Genomic DNA, 19,904 nt, shown 5'->3' with positions numbered 1-19,904 from the left:
CCTGTATTTAAAATGAATATTTACCACAAATTAAAGGTATCTTATATTTTTAGATATATTATTATAAAACATGCTTTAGTTAAGGAGTTATTGATACTTCAAGTGCAAAATGATGATATAAAACCATGATAAAAATGCACTTTTAAGTACTAATCACTTATTTCGGTCACTATTACTGACATTGTTTAATGTTTTTGGATTCGTTTTATCAACATTTTTTTTAATGGTACTAGAGGTGTCATAATAAGAGCTTTACTACGCATTCAAGATCTTTTTTTTTTCTCCTTTCTCTTTCTTGAAATTTATACCAACCTATTTTAACAATCTCTTTCAAAGTCGATATTCTCAATCTTTACGTCGTATTATTATTATCAACCATAACATATACCAAACTTTGTTAATTTATCAAAACCTTTTCTATATGTTTATAAGCAAAAAATATTGAATATTTGGTCCTTACTAAAGATAATATAGCTTTTTCCCTCCTTGTTGCCTATAGTTCTATGCTAGCCAATTATCAATGCTATAATACTAGTGATATATTAAGTTATTTTTTAATGTAAAAAAAGATTATGTTGATATTATGAATAAAGTTTCTTGCATAATGAGAAAAAATAATTAAAAATTGAAAATTTTGATAAGTGAATTTAACAAAATGCAATGAATTAAGAAATTGAAATTTTTTTATTAATGCTAACTAAAAACTAAAATGAAAAGATGAAAGATAAATGCATATAACAATGTTTGATTTGATGATGCAAGGTGCTCATCAAATCTTTATACGGTGATAAAATGTTCTTCACAATTGTGTTTAATTTTAAATATAATTGTTAGTATAAATTATCTTTTGTTTTTACTAATATATTTTTCCTTGAAAAAATATTTTTTTTGGCTACATTGTTTATTGCATAGAAATTGTAAACTATTAAAATCAATATAAAAAATTATAAGAATTCAAATTAAGTCTTGCAAAAAGTATCTCTTTACTCAAAACTTGTTTTCCTTATTGATGTGTTTTTTTTAACCAAATATTTTTCATATCACAACTTTTTTCAAACAAAAACTTATCATAATTTTAAAAACAAGTTTTAATAAAGAAATAATAAATTTATAATTTTGACTTGGATGTATTAAAAATATATAACAAAACTAATATTGGAAAAAGATTATATAACGAATTTAGAACAAAAAAATTAAAAATAGATATTTCATACATATTTAGAAAATTATGCATATTAAGTTCATACATACCTATTCAAAAAGTGATTGCTAATATTACCATGGAAGATGCTAATGTTAATGGAATAATTAAATAATTATTTAAAAACCATTTCAATAATTTCAATAAAAAATATTTTAATTAAAAAATATAAAAATAAGAAAAAACAATATCCATTAAGTTTCACTCTAAAAAATAATTCTATACATACCAAAATCAAAGTAATTGGTTGCTAAAGTTCAGTCACCTAAAAACTCTCTTTTTAAAAAAAAAACAATGTGTGACTTTCTCTCACCTCCCCTAAATTCTAGAAACTAAAATATAAAATAAATAAAATTTGAAACCTAAACAAACATTTCAAAACTAGAAAAGACCAAACTTTAAAATAAAATAAAATTGAGGGGATAAATTGTAGATATATGTTCTTTGTAATAGTAAACATGGAAAAGGGCTATATTTTTTTTGACAAATATCAATTTTGATCCTTGTTTTTCAATTTCACTTCTTATAATAATTTAATATTTTTCCAAATGAAATTAACATGTCATTCAATACTAAAACAATCTAAAACATTAAGGAAATATATAAAAGATAATAGAAAGAGAAGAAAAAATCTTGGAAAGAAACAAATTAAAAAAATTTAGGTCATCGGAACAAAAAATAATTAAAGTCGGGGAACCAAAATAAAATTCGCACATGATATTGTACTTATAACTAGTCTTTATTCATCCTTGTTTGCTTGCTTAGCAATATATTGTTTTTTGAAAAAAAAACATTATTTTTGGCCATATTTCTTTTAAGAATTCTAGAAGTCATAGTTATTAATTTTGATTTAGTTTTGATAAGATGATCTAAAAAATTCAAGGCTCAGAACCTACTTTAAATTAGGTTTTTAATTTAATCAAATAAGATATAAATCCTATTAAATTTGTTTTTATCTAATTGAATTATTAGTGACTTAGTTAGTCCATGGTTGATATAAATTAGGTGGGATTAATATCCTGTAAAAACAATATAAAATGCCACCATTTTAATAAATAAAAAAGTTGAACAAGTTAATCTAATACTAGTTACCCTAGCCTATTTCATATGATAATTTCTCTTATTAATATATAATCAAATGCAATGCTATCAATAATAATAATAATAATAATAATAATAATAATAATAATAAAGACATGTAATCACATTATAATTAAAATATATCCTAAAACAACATACAAAGTTAATAACTTAATACCATAGATACATTTCATCCATCATAAAAAAATTGATAAACTTGGAAAGAGTAATTAAATTCAAGGATTTATATAAAAAAAATTAAACAGTTTCCCATCTCTAAAAGAAAGAAAAAATTCAAGGATTTATATAAAAAAAATTAAACACTTTCCCATCTCTAAAAGAAAGAAAAATTTTATTAAAAATAAATAAATAAATAAGAGAGAAGAAATCCATTGATGCATATAGTATCGGGCTAGGCCATTCTTCTCCTGGGCCCAAATTCTGCTATACTTAACAAACGACGTGTAAAATAAAACCCCCAACTTAACTAACTCACCGGAAGTGGAACCCGCATCTCACTCAGTCCGCTAAAACCCTCCCGGCGGCAGCAGAAGACAGGACGAAGGAGAAACAAAATGGTGAACAAATCATGGAAGATTATACCAAGACCATTACTCGAAACAATCTTAAACAACCACGCCCAGCACCACCGCGTCCCTCAACCTCTCATTCTCCACGGCCCCCGTGGCGTCGGCAAAACCACCCTCTTCCTCGAACGTATGTATCATCTTTTCTTTCCTGAAACTTGAAAAAACGAAACAGAGATCAAGCAAGCTCTAACTTGATTTTCTGCTTTTTTTTTGCAGGTCTCCTTAAAGATTGGAACAAAGGCCCTCACATAACTGGCTATGTAGACTTTGCGCAGTCAATCAAAGACCATCACCCTAAGCATAACAACTCCTACCCTTGGGCTTCTTGGTCTACTTGTGATCCACTAACGCTCTCCAATTGCAAAACCCAGCTCGAAACTTGCCTTGAATCGATGACCCAGAAGGGAATCCAACTCGGAGCCATTACTTCCAGCCAAATATTCTCTACTCTCAACAAATGGCATCGCCTTGACACTGCCCTTCGTCGTATACTACTCCAAAACAATTCCAATATTGTTTTGAAATCGAGAAATGCTATTTCTAAGGTTTCAAGTTCGGTTCTTTGGGACCGGACAGTTTTTGCGCTATCCGCTCAATCAAATGCCAAAGAGATTGACGAGATTCTTGGGTTGGAAGAGAAAGGGAAGAGCTTGTCTGTGGAGGAGGCTTCGTATTTTAGAGAGGCGTTTGTGGCTTTGAGGTTGGCTAAGGAGGTTATTACAATGCAGCAAGGGTGGAGAGCCAGTGCCATTGCTCATTTGAACAGGACTGGTGGGTTTTCGAGGTCTTTGGCCAATTCTTGTACTGATTGGCCTTGTTTGCTGCTCGAGTTGCTATCAAAAGCTGCTGAGATTGATTACTTTCAGGTCATTATTGAGAAGAGATGGCATTGCTGTTTTTACTTTTGTTAACTCGTGTATCATTACAAGTATTTGCATGATTCAATTTAACAAATGCTTTGTCTATTTGGTGGTTATATGGTTGAATGAAGCTCTTTTATTGTCTTGTGATTTGCAAATTGAGCAGCCGAAGCTGGTTATAAACAATATTGAAGTTCTCAAAAAGGCTATTTTAGTGGATGATTCAATGGTTTCTGGACCAATGTATCATGACAGTCTGATATGGAGAATTGTTGCATTGGGTGCAAATGAGAGATGCCTGCCCATTATGCTTGCGACATCTGATAGGTTAGTCCATTCCTCATCATCTAATCCTTTTGTTTTCTTGTACTTTGCACCATACTAGTCAAATCATGTTATTTCCTGATTGGTAGTGTATGGTTTTTTCCGAGTTTAATGTTGAAGCAATTGAAAACACACTTATCAAACCAGGGGCATGAGCTCAACCCCATGCTTCCCTTTGGAAAGATTGTGGGTAATAGAATGTTCCCTTATACACCCTATTCATTTATGAACTCACTCTATTCAAGTTAAACGGGGTGATTCCATGATGATCCTTCCTTCATTGAATACGAAAACAACTCCTTTGTTAGAGTAAACATTTCGGGTTAGATTTTGGAATGGTATATTATTGCTGGCAGTTCGGAAGGTTTGCAACAGCCTTGTGAAATAAGAACATCAAAATCGCCTCATAATTATTAGATGAAAACTCTGCTAGAACGTAGGGATGCCCTATTTCCTACATTTTATCTTTCTGGAAGTTTTTAATCTTTCACTTAGTGTTACATCTTTGCAAGGTTTTTCCCACTCCACTGCTTTTGGATTCTAATAAACACTGTTGTCACAGCTACTACTCATACCAGGCCTACTGGGATTTTGGATTTCCAGATATATTCATTTCCCGTGAGGTATTCAAACTTAAACTTCTACTGCCACTATTACAGGTGCTGCTGCATGTTATTGTCTTTGATTTCTTTGACAAGAAGTAGTCGTTGCTTACTGCTATGTTGAAACAGTGGAGAATACTCACAGGTCCATTCCTATGGGACAGAGGACTTTGATAAATCAATATTTGTTATCTAAGATATTTCTTTCCCAGACTGTTTCTTGCTTTGTAATTTCAGCCTTTGAGAGCCAAATTGGAAGTCTGCTGCCTGAGATATTTTAATTAATGCTACCTAAATCTTGCACAGATAAATTTAAGTACTGCAATAACTCATAGAGATGCTCACAAACGTGCTATTATGACTGCTAGGGTTCTTCTAGCTGGGTCTCTGTTCCAATCATGTGGCTTTAATGTATTATTGTTAAAAAATACATTTCTGTTTCACTTGATAGAATCTTCCATTGAAGAAAATCTGTACTTGTGAAAACAGAAAACATCTGGAGATTGATAATTATGGTGTATGCCACTCATTCAATATTCTTTGTTTGCAGAACTTCGGATGGGCTCCACAAGAAGCTAAAATGCATATGGTTAATGATTACTTCAGTCAGTCAGAAGTGAGAAATTTTGTTATTTTCATTTCCCTAACAGAATATTTTAAAAACTAAAAGAGTAATGAAATGCCCTTTAGGACTTGAAATAAGAAAAGAAATTACTGCAAGTATGGCTTTCCCTAGTTATCTTAAAAATGAAAAGAAAGTCATAAGTTGCATTGTATTTGAAATTTATTTCTCAATAGTCTTGGATGAATCATGCCTATCTCAGTTTCCTTGCATTTTTATGGGAATTAACTTTATTCTTTTTTTTTTTTTAATTGTAGTGGACAGTGATTGTTGAGGTGCTTGGTCCAAACCCTCGACATCTGTTTGAGCTTTATGCTCTCAAACAAAGTAGCTATTATCAGAAGTAAGAATTTTTTTTCTCTCTCTATATATAGTGGTTGAAGCATCAACCATTTATAGAAACTTATTTCCTTTTCACCATACAAATGGTGAGTTTTTGTTTTTTGTACCATATTGAATGATGGCATTGTAATGGATTAAAAAACATTTATTATTCTCTTTTATACAAGTGCAGGTCTGCAGACATGCATGCACAAATACATAGACATGTGCTTGGGTCATCAAATTTACTTACTATGTCTTTAGTTATTTTACCTTTGTTTTCCAAAGTACATAAATTACATTGTGCAAGATTCTCACTCTTACATTCACTGGATGTCATGTAAACATGCATAGTGTTAATGCCAGCTATGAAATTGGTGAAATGAAAGTGTCATTGATTGAATGGAATCCTATATTTTTTATAAATATGATGCTGCATGTGTTATTTTCCTTCTGCATTGTTAACTGCAGGGTCCTTGAAGACAAGGCTAGCACATTTGAGGATATTGTAGACGCATATTTAGCATATTTGCAGGTAAGATTCATCATGACATCTGAGCAAGTGCTTATCTCATTTTCTCCTGTTACCATGGTTAATTAGTTGACATACCTAATCTATGAGCCTAGATTCATGACCTTTGCCTGAATTTCTTCATTGAAATTTCTGAATGCTGGACTGTTTTTCTCCTGTACCCCTATGTTCTTCTTCTCTCTTTTTGACATGTTGGTTAATCCTATCAAGGACTTTGAGCTAGTTATTATTTAACATGGCTAACCTTTAATCCCCTGTTTACATGACCTTTACCGGATTTTCTTTCTTGAAGTAATCTGGTTGCTGCATAATATTGATAATGAATGTAAATGGTTTAGTGGGCTGAACTTAAAGCTGTGCTATCTTGGTTGACTTCTCTACTGATAGTAATCAGTATTTCATTTTGGTCATGGTAACAATTTGAAAATGGATAAAATATTTATGAGATGGTTTTTCAATCATGTTAATCAAAAAGTAAAGCATAAGGAGATAAAAGCAAAGCTAACTTTACAGAATGCTACCAAGAAAAAGAGTCAGTATGAATCTTGCTCTCAGGACTCTGTTTTTGAATAAAAAAGCACTCTCTTTATGTAGCTTGCTCAGGCTTTGATTTAGATCTTTTTTTCCCCTAGAATTATTCAACTGCAGTCAGGTGGCTTAAGCACCAGTCCACAAGCTATTTCTTTCATTAGGAGAAAGTTTGCTTTGAATCAATAGAAAGATAAAATGTTCCAAGATAGTCTCTTTTTTTTTAAAAAAAAAAAAAAGGGAAAACAAAAAGATCAAATGTTCTGATTTTTTCCCATTACTCCTTGCACATGGGGCACAATTGGAACTCAATGCAAACTTCGTCTCTAATTACTGGACCCACATAAAACCGGCCTTAATTGACTCAAATTTGATAACTCAAGGTTAGATTGAATGAATCAGAAGCACGGGCAAAATTGATGGCTGAAAACAAATACATGAGCAAATATAGGGTTAAGCCATGTTTTTTTATCCACGAGTAATATCAATTACTTTTATTTCGTGCCATGCACTGCCTCATCATCTCTTATGTCACTTTATTTTAGGTTACTGTGGTGAATCCTGCCATGGATAAAGCACTGGAATTCCTGCAAAAGTTTGCCAATGATTCTAAAAGTGGAAAAATTCCAAAAGATAGGTTACGTTTTGGTTCTCCTTGGAAGCATCCTCCAAAACTGGACGACCCTACTCAACATCAGCAGTGGGCAAAGCTTCAGCTGCTGGATTTTGTTCAATCTCTAATAAATACTGAATTTGGGGTAACATATGTCCTTTTTTCTCATTTTATACTTAAATAGTGTTGTGTTGTTTTACTGTTGCGTATAATTTTAAAACACCTTTTTTATTTGTATGGGATTTAGTATTTTTTAACAGTTTTATGATGCTCAAATTTCCTCCATGTTGGGGTGGTTTAAACAATATATTAGTATAATATACCTGCTAGAAGTTTGTTAAATTTTTAATGCTGTTCCTGGACTGGAAATCCATAATATTTGTTAATAGGTGTTAATTAATCGAAATGACTGTTAAATGTAACAAGCATGCTCAGCTTATATTTGAAGATGGGTTTGTATTTATAAGCTGTTGACATGGCTATTATTGTTCTCTGAGGCTGTTATTCTTTTGTTTAATTTTTAATTTCTCTCTCTTGGTGTAGGTAAATTACCTCGGTGATTGTAGCTTTGAGATATTTGATGATCCATGCACTATTGCTTTATTAGAGGTATTATTTTCTTTTTTTTCCACGTCTTGCTATTATGCATCCATGGATTTGGTTAACCTTCAGTTCAATTTCAGTCCTCATACTGGACTAATGTTCTTAGATAAGCTCACTTAACATAATTTCTAGGTTGGTTTGCTCTATGCTCAACGCGATCCGTCATTCATTCGCCCCATATCTAGAGGTATTCAGAGATGTCTTGTGAGATGGTAAGTGATTTCTTCTTTTAGTATCCTATTACCCAAAATGAGCATGAAAATGCTGTGCATTCGCATATGTTGATGTTGGCTCACAGGCTTGTCCAGGAACGGATGAAAATGAGTTTACAGAACCTGCTCCAATTTATGTGGCAGCGAATTATACGTGGCCGTAGTTATCGTCATTTGATGTTACAAGTGGGCTACAAATAACCAAAAAGGTCAAGAGCATGTGTTGTCTGTTAAATCAGCATTTCTCCTATGTTTGCTCTAATTTTGTGCAACAACAGATTTTCAAAAACCTGACTGCTAAAGGGGATTGGCACAGTTTCAATACTGTATGGGATCTTGAACCAAATGACTGATTTTGATTTTTTGTTGCACAGGAGATCCTTGTTTGCAACAATTTCTGTGAATACGAGTTTGCTAGAGGCTGTTACCTTGATTACAATACCAAGGTGGTTGACATCCACTGGACCACAAAGCCATCTCAAGTTCAAATGTGAGTAAAACAATATATGATTTTGTTTGTGTTTATTGTTTATATATCTTGATTCTTACCTCGGTTATGGGGATGTTGGTTGCAATTATGGCCTTCTAGACTCCAAGAAAGAATTTTGTAAAAACCCTCATTTGCATCATAGCATAAACAAATAATGTATGTCTTTGTCATTGCAGAATTCTTTGCATGAACAAATATATCACGTGGTTAACCTTGCAGGGTTCTTTTGGCAAAGGCATTCTTTAAGGGTGAGTTTCCCTTTGATTTTCACTCATAGATGTAAGTTATTTTTTGAACCCGGTGGCGTATAATTGCATATGTGCATACAATGGTCGAAAGCCTTTATTGTTTAACCCCTATTGAATGTTTGATCTTTTAAGGATTTCTTTGCACATTAATGCAAAAGTAGTATATGCAAGAGATATCATCCAAAAAAGCTGCTTATATTTTATAATTGCATTATATTCGGCTCATACAAGCCCTTTAAAGATTTTCTTCTTTCACGATCCTGCATGTTGTCACTTGCCAGTCTTTAACACCTTTTTTACTTTTCTCCAGTGTACAGATGTGTTAAAATTGACTACAGATTCAAAGAAAATAGTTTAATACTGTAAGATTCTCCTTCAGTGGACAATTTATCAGCTCTAGCCTTGTATATGACATGACTATGACTATGACTACTCATTTCATTCCTTTAATAATAAAAGGCTAAAAAAAAAAGTAGCTCTGCATTATTTGTCTCTGCCTTGTTTAGAGAGTTGTGACGGATAACATGATAATTGTGCTACAAGTTCACTCGTTAAACACAGCTTAATCTTGAGCATCATTGAAAAGTCGTTGTTCTTGAATCTCTTAACTGGCACTTTCGAGGATCACATTGCATGGTTTCTATTTTGCTTGAATTACTTCATTAGTCACCATAACATGAGATTTTATAGGGCCAGGATCCGTGACTTTGAAGTTGATACACGTGGCGTGGGCTCCAGGAGATCCAAAGTCCACGTACCCATGTCTTTGACTAGCAAGGAGTAGCTAATCATGTTTGCCCTCGACTACTTCTTGAGTTCTAACCAAAAGCAAAATTCTTTATCTGTTGAGTTACTAACTGAGTTCAATCAGATATTGCTAATAGAGCTTTGTCTTCCCTCGTTTTCATTAAACCTAAACTTTCTTTATTTTCAAGTAGCAATATCTTCCTCCATAAACCAATCTCATATTTGTTGTTATTGATATTAAAATCTGAAGAATTCAACTTTGTTTAGATAAAATTATTCATTATCCAAAGGAAATAAATCTAAAAAAGAAAGAAGTATTACCAAAACTCTGAGAGCCGCAGTGAAATCACTGTATACCTAGACAAAAAAAAAATATTGTTATAGTAAATTTATTTTTTTATCCTTCTAAAAAATATATAGTTCGCAGAGGTTAGGCACTTTTTTGTTCATGGTTGTTTTCTTTTTTATTTTTTTAATCTCTCTCCTCCCTTAAAAGTACATCTCAATTCTTTTTTTATTTTAATATTTGAATTTTAGTTTTTATTTTTTTAGTTTTTTGTTGGTTCTTTATAAAGGTTTTGTTTGTTTTTTATTTAGTTTTTCAATTATAATTTATGATATGTTGTTTTTTTAATTTGATTTTTATTCTTTTAAATTTTAGTTTTTTTTTCCTTTACTCTTTTGTTGAAGTTTATTAGTTTTCAATTTTTCCCTTTAATCAAAGTATATGGTGTATTATTTTTTTCAATTTAATTTTTATTTTTTTAATTTTTTTTTGTTAAAGTTCATTTTCTTTTCAATTTAACCCTCTAATAAAAAAAATTTGATTGCCTTCTAATTTATTTCTTTTGATTTTCATTTTCATTCTTTTAACCATAATTTTTTATTTTTGATTCTTTTGTATACTTTGATTTTATTTTCTCGGTTTTATTTTTCAACGTATGGTTTGAAGATGATTAGACTTCATGGTATTTATATTTATGGTGTTTCCGATCTAATAAACTAGGGAATGAGTTTGAAAAATTCATGCGGGATAAAATTATTTTTTGACTCATTTTCTTTTATGATTTTATTGTTTAATATTGTTATTATTATTATTTTTTTAGATTGACTTTGTAGTGTTTTATAATTTTTTTTATTAGATTATCCTGATTTAATATTTTTGGCCACAAGTTTTGGGGGTTAACCCTGGTTAACTTACCTCTTATTACTTAGGCTATGTATCCAATTCGGGTTGACTTAGATAATTTTTTTTTTATTTTTTTATCTAATTTTGTAATTTCAAGATTTTTTTTTCAAGTTATTGTAATCTTTTTTATATGTGCATGTGTGTGTAATTTTATTCATCTACTATTGTTGTCTATTAATAGAGTTTTTTAATTTTTTCAAGCCTACAATCCAAGTAATTTATTATTTTTAATTTTTTAATTGTGCTTATGATATCTAACTAGCATCGTTTTTTTCTTATTTTAAATTTAATTTTTATTTTAATTGATATTTTTTAATTTTTTAAAGTACTTTTTGTAGTTTATGTGTCAATTAATATCCCTCATATATTGATTTTTTATTTCCCTTATTTAGTTTTATTTCTTAATAGAGTTTTTTTAAAATCATTTTGCATATATAAAATTTTTAAAAATATTATTCTGATTCATTAATAGGTTTTTTTATATATATTTTATATAAATAAATTTTATTTTTAAATATTATTTTTAATATATAGAGTCTTGCATAATATATTTTTTTGTTTTGTTTTATTCAATCATTCTCCTATGATTATCTATTTATATTATTACTTGAATGAATAAATAAATAAATTTAATAAATACAACATTATAAATATATAATATTATAAAATTAAATATCTTAATTTATATTTATTTGTCAATTTATTTATTTATTTATTTTAATTATATTAATTATTGTTTATTCAATTATTTATACATATGATTACTAATTCTGTTAATTAGAAGCTTACGTAAATTCTTTTATTTATACTTATAATTTTTTATGTAAAGGCCATCAACAAGCGTGGCTTTAATAGCGGGTTAATACTATACAATGTTTCCCAGGCAAAATGATAACCAGAAAAAATAAAAAAGAAAGCCAAATACAAGATACTTCCAGTTGAAGTAAAACCCTAAAACAATCTCATATAAGATTCCTAAATCACGATATTGATGATTCAAGTCCAGGGTCTGCTATGATCTAAAGCGAAAATAATTTTCCAGGGGGTTTAAATTGTTGGAGGTTATCTGGAACATTTAAATCATGATTGCATCCAATCTTCTTTATTTTAGGAATGTGGCTGAGCGTCTCAGCACCCTTGAACTCTGTTCTTGGATCCTCCCTCATCGTTTCATCGGGATGGAAGCCGTGGATTGGAGGAAGGATATGATTTGAATCGAGAAAAGAAAAGAACGCTCTTCTGCTTTATGAACAGGATCTAAATCTCAGGCAGGCGACCGCAGCTGTTGGCATCTTGTTATCCTCTATCATTATTTGTTTTCTTACCTAATTCTGGGCATTTACCTAATTCTGGGCATTAGTTATGTTTTTGCAATACGTGGGCAATCCTACCAAGGAGGAGGAGGAGGAGGGGGAGGAGGGGGAGGAGGTTTTCTTTGTGTTCTCTCCTTCGTCAAATGTTAACCTGTAAAATCAGAAAGATAAAACCAAATTCAAGTTTGACAATAAGGGAAGAGAGCTCGAAATTTGTAAATTTCAAGAGAAGAGAGAGGTGCGTGCCTAACTCGTGATTGCCGGAAGTCATGGCTTTTTACTCAATCAATATCACCATCCGACACGCTTCCATCATCACCTGTGGGCCATTTATTGAGTTAATACTCGTGTTTTTGACTTTTTAGCCTGGATTTTGACATGGCTGGTCGTGCTATGCTTACGAACCGAATCAATTCTTTCTAGCCATCGCATTTTGTAGACTATTTTTTTTAAAAACAAAATTGTAAGTATGAAACTTGTTGTGTTGCGTTTGTTTAATAAATGTTTTTTAAGAAAAAAATAATTTAAACTCCATTAAAAAAAGGAATTAAAGTATAATTCTTAGATTTTTTATTAATAAACTTTTCCAACAAAAATATAACTTCTTTGTGGCATGTTCTTAATTTGATAAAGACTTCAAACAATTAGAATAGTGGATAAAAAATATATATCTTTTTAATTAAAATATTTTTATTTTATCAATTTCTTTTTAATCATGATATTTTTTTTGTTTCTAGAGACCGTTTGGGAACACAATTGTAATAGTATTTTCTAAAAAAATTAATTTTGTTTCCGTTTAAAAATATTATTATTTTTATTTTTATATTGTTTTGATATGCTAATGTCAAAATTAATTTTTTAAAAATAAAAATAATTATTTTGATTTATTTCCTAGTGAAATGTACTTTAAAAAATAATTGCTACTATGTTTTCAAATATAAATAAAATAAAGTTTTAGATCAAAAAGTAAAACTCTCAAATAATATAAATTAAAATTAAAAAATATTAAGACTTTGGGGATCGAAGTCTTTAACAAGAAAAAAGAAAAAGAGGCTTAAGTTTTTTGGTTTAAGTGTCAAATTTGATCACTCATGCTTTTATTATATTTAATAAAAAAATCATTTTATTTTGCTTAATCAACCATCTACTTAACAATCAGAATGATTTTTTAACATTACAAAAACCCCATTAAAAAAAAAAAGCACCATGTAATTTCACAATGCTCTCTCTTAGTGTATAATGAAAGCAAGAGGCGAGATAAGTTTCTTTATAATATAATGTTTTATTAGATCTTTTTCTCAATATAATCTTGTATTGTGTATCTATATAATAATTTTTTTTAATTAAATAACAACAATTTGTAAGTTAAATTGTTAAGAATTTACCGATGAAATCACAACACATGTGCTGGAAATTTTTTCTCTATGTTGTGATTTTATTAATAATTTTTTTTTAATAATTTAGAGTATTCAGGTGAACTTACATACATTACAATTAATTCTTGAATTCTCTAATTATCAAACATAAAAACATCACAAAAATAAAAGATAATAAACATACACAAAAAAATATCAAACACGAAAGAAAAGAAAACAACTCCATTCTCTAATTAGATCGCTCAATTCTTAATTTTCAATGACGTTAATTGATGAAGGATTATTATTAAATAAAGACTTGTTAAAGAGGACAGAAACATTTTCTAATAAAACATTTTCGACTACATCAGAATTACGTTTTTGGCCCCTCACGATATAAAAATGTTATCTCCTCTTGTAGATGTCGCAGAATTGTAAAGTTCACAAAAATCTTGATTGGATTCCTCATCTTCAATGATCGATCCCCTCCTGTTCTCCACAGAAAAATAAATAGAAAAGCATCTTCAATGATCATTTCACTTTAGATGGAGAGTAAGGATTTATAGTTCCTTTTTTTGATAAACAAAAACGAGAGTAGTCATAGTTGTACGTTGCAATTAGTCTCCCGTCAACGTTTATATTTAATATTATAATAATAATAATTGTTTTTTTATTTAAAAATATATTAAAATAATATATATATATATATATATATATAACATCCAAACAATCTCAAAACATAAAATAAAATTAATTTTAAAAAATAAAATTAATTTTAAAAAATAAATAATTTATTTGTTAAAAGTGCTAGTAGGCTGTCACTATATGATCGCTACGCAGAGCATGGTGGTAGGAACTGTAGGATATGATTTCGGCATAAAAACGGGGAATATTTGCCTAATATTGGAATACAATGCACTAGAAAGTCGTAACACTTGGAGTTATTTATGTTTATTGAATTTAGAAATACAGACACAAATATTTCTGCCATGGAAATGTCAAGCATGCAAATAGGCAAAGAGCTATAAGGAATCAGAGAAAGAAAATATAAAAAGAGATCGCAACGCAGGTCCCACGCGTTTCATTGTAAACAGAAAAAGGTGGCAAAGATTTGATATTGGCTAACATTCTCCGGTCTGGCGACAGCGATCCCTCTGTCTATTTCAGCCTTGCCAGCCCACTATCGTCCCAGTTCTTCTCCACTAGCTAGCAGATCCTCATTAACTACTTGCTACTGTGATAGTAACACTCAGTTTCAACAACACTGCTACTGTTAATGCTCTGACTTAAGAGCATTTTGAATCTTTACGACGCAGCTCAGACGACAACCTCCAAGATTGTGATTGAGAGATCGACCCCATCTGTCAAGGGTTTCCATGTAAGTGAAGCTCCACCTAACCCTTTTGAATCTTCATGATTCTGCTCTCTGTCTCTTCTTCTCTTTTTCTTCTTTTCACAACAAACTCGATCACTCATGCAATCTTAGTCAAACAATATAAGCATATATATAACGCCACGCCGATGTGATGATCACAATGTTGTTCTATTCTTAGTCCTCGCTCTCTCTTCTTTCTTTGATTATAAATGAATGGCAATGAGAGAATGAGCTTGCATTTGCAGGAATATGTCAGTGTTTAGCAGGGATTAAATTACACAAGGTGCGGATGCTACCAGAGTCTAAGACAGCATATAAATAATAAAAATGAACAGCTTAGACGGGATCACAATGACGGGGTGGAAGCATCTAAAGCAACGGCTGTCATTCAAGGGCCTTGGTGGCTGCTGCGGGAGCACAAGCTGGAGTTCCAGAAGCGAAACTCCAAGCATGCCCTTCATCGATATGGAGGAGGAAGAAGAAGAAGAGAGTGCCATTATCCAGAACCAAGCACAAGGAGGAGGGTTTGCTGCAGCCCCAGGTGCAGGGATGAATCTGGCAATGGCATTAGCTGCTGAGCGCAATTCACGGGCTTCAAATGTCAAGACATTGATGAGATTGATTGAAGAAACGGACGGTGTTGATTGGAGGACGAAGAACAAGGCTAACAAAAGTAGGAGGGACAAAGAACAGGAACAGGGACCAGAGAATGATTGGGTGTGCTGCGTGTGCATGGAGAGAAAGAAAGGCGCGGCTTTTATTCCATGTGGACACGCCTTTTGTAGGGTTTGTTCAAGAGAAATGTGGGTCAATCGAGGGTCTTGCCCCATCTGCAACCGTTCAATTCTCGACATCCTTGATATCTTTTAGTGTTAATGATCAGAGAAGACTCTTTCAAAGCTTGATTTCAGGTTTGAGTCTTATCATTCATTAATCTCATATTAATGTTTAATTAATCTTAATTAGTTAAATAAGAGTTCTAAACTTCGACTCAATGTAGATGTAATGATAACATCTTTCTTAAGATTTTGGATATTCTATCAAAGACATACTGCTATCTTCATTCACCTTACGATGTGATGGTTGGATATTAATTTTTTTATAAAGTAATGTTTATTAAATATGAATTATTTTTTTGATATTTAATAATATCATAAAAATTAAATTAAAAAATATTTTTCAGTGATTAATAGCTATATTATTAATTAAAAAACATTTATAAAAAATAAAATTAAAAAAATCGAAACAAAATATACAATAATCATTAGTATATTTAAATTGAAAGTTTAATTGATTAATGAAGCTATTACATGCGGGCAAAGCACTGAATTATGAAGAGATGATTCGGAAAAGTATGATGCATGCCAATCTAGTTGATTGCCAAGAGCATAATTAATACACGAACGCAGCTCTTTAATTTAATTTAGCTGCACTTCCTCTTTCTGTCATTAATTTCCTTTCACAATGGAGTGAGAGGAAGATTTTCTTTGTTTTTTTTTTTTTTAAATTTATTTTCTTAAACTTTTCTGTTTTCTTTCTCGTTCAGACAATTGACTTTCTAACATGATCTGAAACTAACGAGGAAGCCCTCCATTCCTCAAACTTAAAAACAAACCAGAGATTCATTGGAGCTCGCATATTTTAGATCCAGTTGGGTTTGCCTGTCAGTTGATCACGCCCTCAATTTGTTGTTATATAAAGAATAGTTTAAGGATTGTCCGGATATCTTGTGTTTTTTCAACCTCTGAATTGCATTTTAAACAGTGTTTTGTCTAATTTTTTTTATATTTTTTAAAATAATGTAATGTGTTGAAATTAAAAACAATACTTAAAAATAAAAAAATATTGTTTTAATATATTTTTAAACGATATTATTTACGGAATTAAATTATCTGCCGGTAACCTAATCTCGTTAAAAAGGACACAGAGTAAAGTGTTTTTTTGGGCCTGGCCTTCTCCTTCACAGTCCAAGCTCCCAATGTGGGCTCATGCCGTCTACTCGCTACCCAACCAATTCATGTTGGTGACTCGTTAAAAATGGAAACTTTATTTTATATATATATAATGAATATTTTAAAACTTGAACTTTCTTTATTAAAGCAACTTACTGGGTACATAAATGCTATGACCCTACGGTAATATTTCGTGTTTATTCTTATGAGTTCCATTATCCCATTCATTTGGGTTTTATTTTTGACTATTACTATGGATTTTTTTTTATTAAAAATAATTAAGAGTGTGATAACTTTTATTTTTTAGTGTGTTTTAATTAAAAAGTATTAAATTAATATTTTTTAAAATATTTTTAATAATTTTGATTTAATAATTTTTTAAAAAACATTTTAAATTACAATACTAATACTAAACACCTGATTAGTAGAACTACTACTAATTAGTGTTAATAATTTTGATTTAATAATTTTTTAAATTACAATACTAATACTAAACACGTTATTAGTAGAACTATTACTAATTAATATTGAAATTTCTAGAGCAAAAGGGTACTAATTAAAAAATTAATTATTAACAAATCAAATATTTGAATGATAATAAGTAATTTTCCAAGAACATGATTGAGGTTGTGATGCTTCACGAATTAGATGCGTAATTGACTTTTCCTTCTCTAATTAATGTATTTTTTTTTTATGATACTCTACTGTTAAAAAAATGATTTTTTTTTATTTTAATTTATTATTGTTAAAAATAAAAAAAAAATATTATTTTTTAAAAACAATACATATTGCTACTATAACAACAAACATTACCGAACTTAGAATTTCTCCCACAAAGTCATATATGGGGGAAGACAGACTATCATAACCGATGGAATGATTCACATGGATGGCCTTTTCTACGTTCTCTTTCTATTAAGGTCCATTTGCTGGTAAAAAAAGCAATAATTCACGGAATTGTTCTTAAAAGCGTGTTTTGCTGTTAGCAATTATTATTTTTTAAAATATATTAAATATATTTTTTTTTTAATTTTTAACAAACAATATTCAAAACACAAAGTCAAAGCCGTGATCAACGGTGTATGTTAGTAGACGTCCTCCAAACTCCAAGAGACTAGAAGAATGCTTGCTAGTAATAGTAATAAAACCCACTTGCACGCTTGAACCCTTCCTTCCATGAAAATCTCAGATTCACAACTTGCATGAAATGCCAGCATTCAGCCAACCCTTTGAGCTACATGCCTTGTTTCAAGCATAGCTACAAGAAACAGCCTGTCCCATGACCTCAGTTGAGTTAACCTGAAGGACATGATATTATTTTTAATTAAAAAAAATCAAATCAATGATTTACTCAACCGGGTCATCCAAATTTGACTGATTTAATTCATTAGAAGATTAAAAAGAAAATCTAATTTAAAACAAATAAATATTGAGTTAATTTATTAATTATATCAAGTTAAATTGAATTTAATAACTATAATCATAATTTTACGCGTGTTTCTAATTTAAATGATGTCCAACTCTCTATACAATATTCAAAGGACAGCAAGAATATTTTTCATCCTACTTGGAATAGAGAAGGAAGAAATTTCATTTTCAAATTTGGACGCTCGAAGCATATTAATCACACAATAATGGTTATAAAGGATCATATTTAAAATATGGGTCCAATTGTGAAATAGTACCCAGATAGACTCCACTTTATTTCTTTATCAACTAGGAAGGATCCAGCACTCTATTATACTAGCATAATCAATTGTGAAATAGTAATAATTTTTTTAAAGTGTTTTTTTAGAAATATATTCATATAATAATTTTTTTATTTTTAAAAAATTATTCTTTACATCAAATAAAAACATAATTAAAAATAAAAAACTATAATTTTAAAATATAAAAACAAACAATATCTTATTTTTTGGTATTTTCCTAGAAGCTCTTAACTTGGTCCGCGATGTTGAATCCTAATGTGTCCCCAAATCTGAATGCCTGGCCACGTGGAATATATATTAGCAGACCGTATCTGTATTTTGGTATTTGAGCAGTCCCGTTATACATCCTTAGCCTTACAAAACAGTACTATGGACCCACTTCAGACAGATCCCAATCAAGTAAATTATCTGACCTCTTGGAAACGCAACGCCACCAACGATAGAAGTGACAAGAGAAGATGCGAGGCAGGAAGGCAAGGTCTTCCCCGCGGTCAAAGATGGTGCTGCGTTTGATCCAAAAGAGAAGAAAGGATGCAACCACATTTTTGCCATAAAGAATCTTTTCTTTATGCTCATTAGTGGTAGGTAGAATTGGTAATAGTAATTTCTTGAAAGTGTATTTTGTTTGAAAATATATTAAAAAAATATTTTTTTTATTTTTAAAAAATTATTTTTAATATTAGTGTACCAAAATAATTTAAAATAAAAAAATAATTTTTTTTTAAAATACTTTCAAAATAAAAAAGCACATCAAGCTTTTAGAGTTTTTATAACAAAATTTGTAAGAGAATAACATAAATTGTATTCCATTCTAAAACTTAATATAACAAGTTAAATTGTTGAGTTAAATTGATTTTTTAATGCAGTATTAAAGTTTTATTAATTAAATAGTTCTAAAACTTAATATAACAAGTTAAATTGATTTTTTAATGTAGTATTCAAGTTTTATTAATTAAATAATTATAAATTTTAATTTTATTATTTTTTATTTAATAAAAATTAAATAAAAAATAATATGAATGTTTACAAGTTTAAGTTGGATTGGTGTTTGAAAATACCTGTTTTTTCATGGAGAAAATTAATCAATCAACGAGTTAGGCAAAATCAGAAGAGTCCACGTAAAATTAAGATCATGTGCAAGAATGTAGTCTCCTTCGAATTTGCATGACAAAATATGTTGCTGACAAGAGGAGTTTGTATTGACTTTGAAACACAGCTGTTGCTATTCCAAAAGCATACATCACGTCGGACGAAGATTTCTTAAGTGTTGACAGCATTCCTTCTTTGTAATAAGATGCAAAATCCAATTAGATTTTGGAGTCCTGCTTAATTATAAAGGTGATTTTACTTTAAAATGTGTTCTAATACAACTTTGTCTTTTCAATTTAAGGAAAATACCTTATGTATTATGAGATTGATGAAAGTTGATGTTTCAAAA

General features: G+C 30.2%; 2 protein-coding genes across 10 annotated transcripts; both read left to right on the top strand.

The window, feature by feature from the left end:
* Positions 1–2,753: 2,753 nt before the first annotated feature.
* LOC105114162 (uncharacterized) lies at positions 2,754–9,731 on the top strand. 7 transcript variants are annotated; one of them, XM_011010627.1, is made up of 14 exons: positions 2,754–2,998; positions 3,088–3,737; positions 3,898–4,058; positions 4,618–4,678; positions 5,208–5,273; positions 5,537–5,622; positions 6,072–6,135; positions 7,206–7,418; positions 7,817–7,882; positions 8,009–8,088; positions 8,175–8,297; positions 8,463–8,578; positions 8,755–8,826; positions 9,517–9,731. In XM_011010627.1, exons 1-11 carry the CDS (start codon positions 2,857–2,859, stop codon positions 8,287–8,289), a joined length of 1,704 nt encoding a protein of 567 aa, XP_011008929.1. In that variant the 5' UTR covers positions 2,754–2,856; the 3' UTR covers positions 8,290–8,297; positions 8,463–8,578; positions 8,755–8,826; positions 9,517–9,731. The 7 variants fall into 7 exon arrangements, with proteins under 7 accessions (XP_011008929.1, XP_011008932.1, XP_011008930.1 ...); XM_011010630.1 differs by lacking the exon at positions 9,517–9,731 and adding an exon at positions 9,137–9,499 and having other exon boundaries at positions 8,798–8,826; XM_011010628.1 differs by lacking the exon at positions 9,517–9,731 and adding an exon at positions 9,144–9,337.
* A 4,680-nt stretch (positions 9,732–14,411) lies between these two features.
* Positions 14,412–16,451, top strand: LOC105114160 (E3 ubiquitin-protein ligase RNF34-like). Of its 3 annotated transcripts, XM_011010621.1 has the most exons (3): positions 14,412–14,808; positions 15,051–15,716; positions 16,352–16,451. In XM_011010621.1, the coding sequence occupies exon 2, from the start codon at positions 15,133–15,135 to the stop codon at positions 15,673–15,675; it is 543 nt and encodes a 180-aa protein (XP_011008923.1). In that variant the 5' UTR covers positions 14,412–14,808; positions 15,051–15,132; the 3' UTR covers positions 15,676–15,716; positions 16,352–16,451. The 3 variants fall into 3 exon arrangements, with proteins under 3 accessions (XP_011008923.1, XP_011008924.1, XP_011008922.1); XM_011010622.1 differs by lacking the exon at positions 16,352–16,451 and having other exon boundaries at positions 14,413–14,769; positions 15,051–15,866; XM_011010620.1 differs by lacking the exon at positions 16,352–16,451 and having other exon boundaries at positions 14,413–14,808; positions 15,051–15,866.
* The last annotated feature ends 3,453 nt before the right edge of the window (positions 16,452–19,904 follow it).

This window comes from Populus euphratica, unplaced genomic scaffold, assembly GCF_000495115.2.
Source record: "Populus euphratica unplaced genomic scaffold, PopEup_1.0 scaffold496.1, whole genome shotgun sequence".
NCBI classification, from domain to species: Eukaryota; Viridiplantae; Streptophyta; class Magnoliopsida; order Malpighiales; family Salicaceae; genus Populus; species Populus euphratica.
Note: the sequence above shows the minus strand (reverse complement) of the source record. Positions and strands in the feature narration are given on the sequence as shown.

Coding starts and splice junctions, on each gene's coding strand:
- LOC105114162 (XM_011010627.1), top strand. CDS start 2,857: ATGGTGAACAAATCATGGAAGATTATACCAAGACCATTACTCGAAACA. Junction 3,738..3,897: donor CTGAGATTGATTACTTTCAG/GTCATTATTGAG, acceptor CAAATTGAGCAG/CCGAAGCTGGTTATAAACAA. Junction 5,274..5,536: donor ATTACTTCAGTCAGTCAGAA/GTGAGAAATTTT, acceptor TTTTAATTGTAG/TGGACAGTGATTGTTGAGGT.
- LOC105114160 (XM_011010621.1), top strand. CDS start 15,133: ATGAACAGCTTAGACGGGATCACAATGACGGGGTGGAAGCATCTAAAG.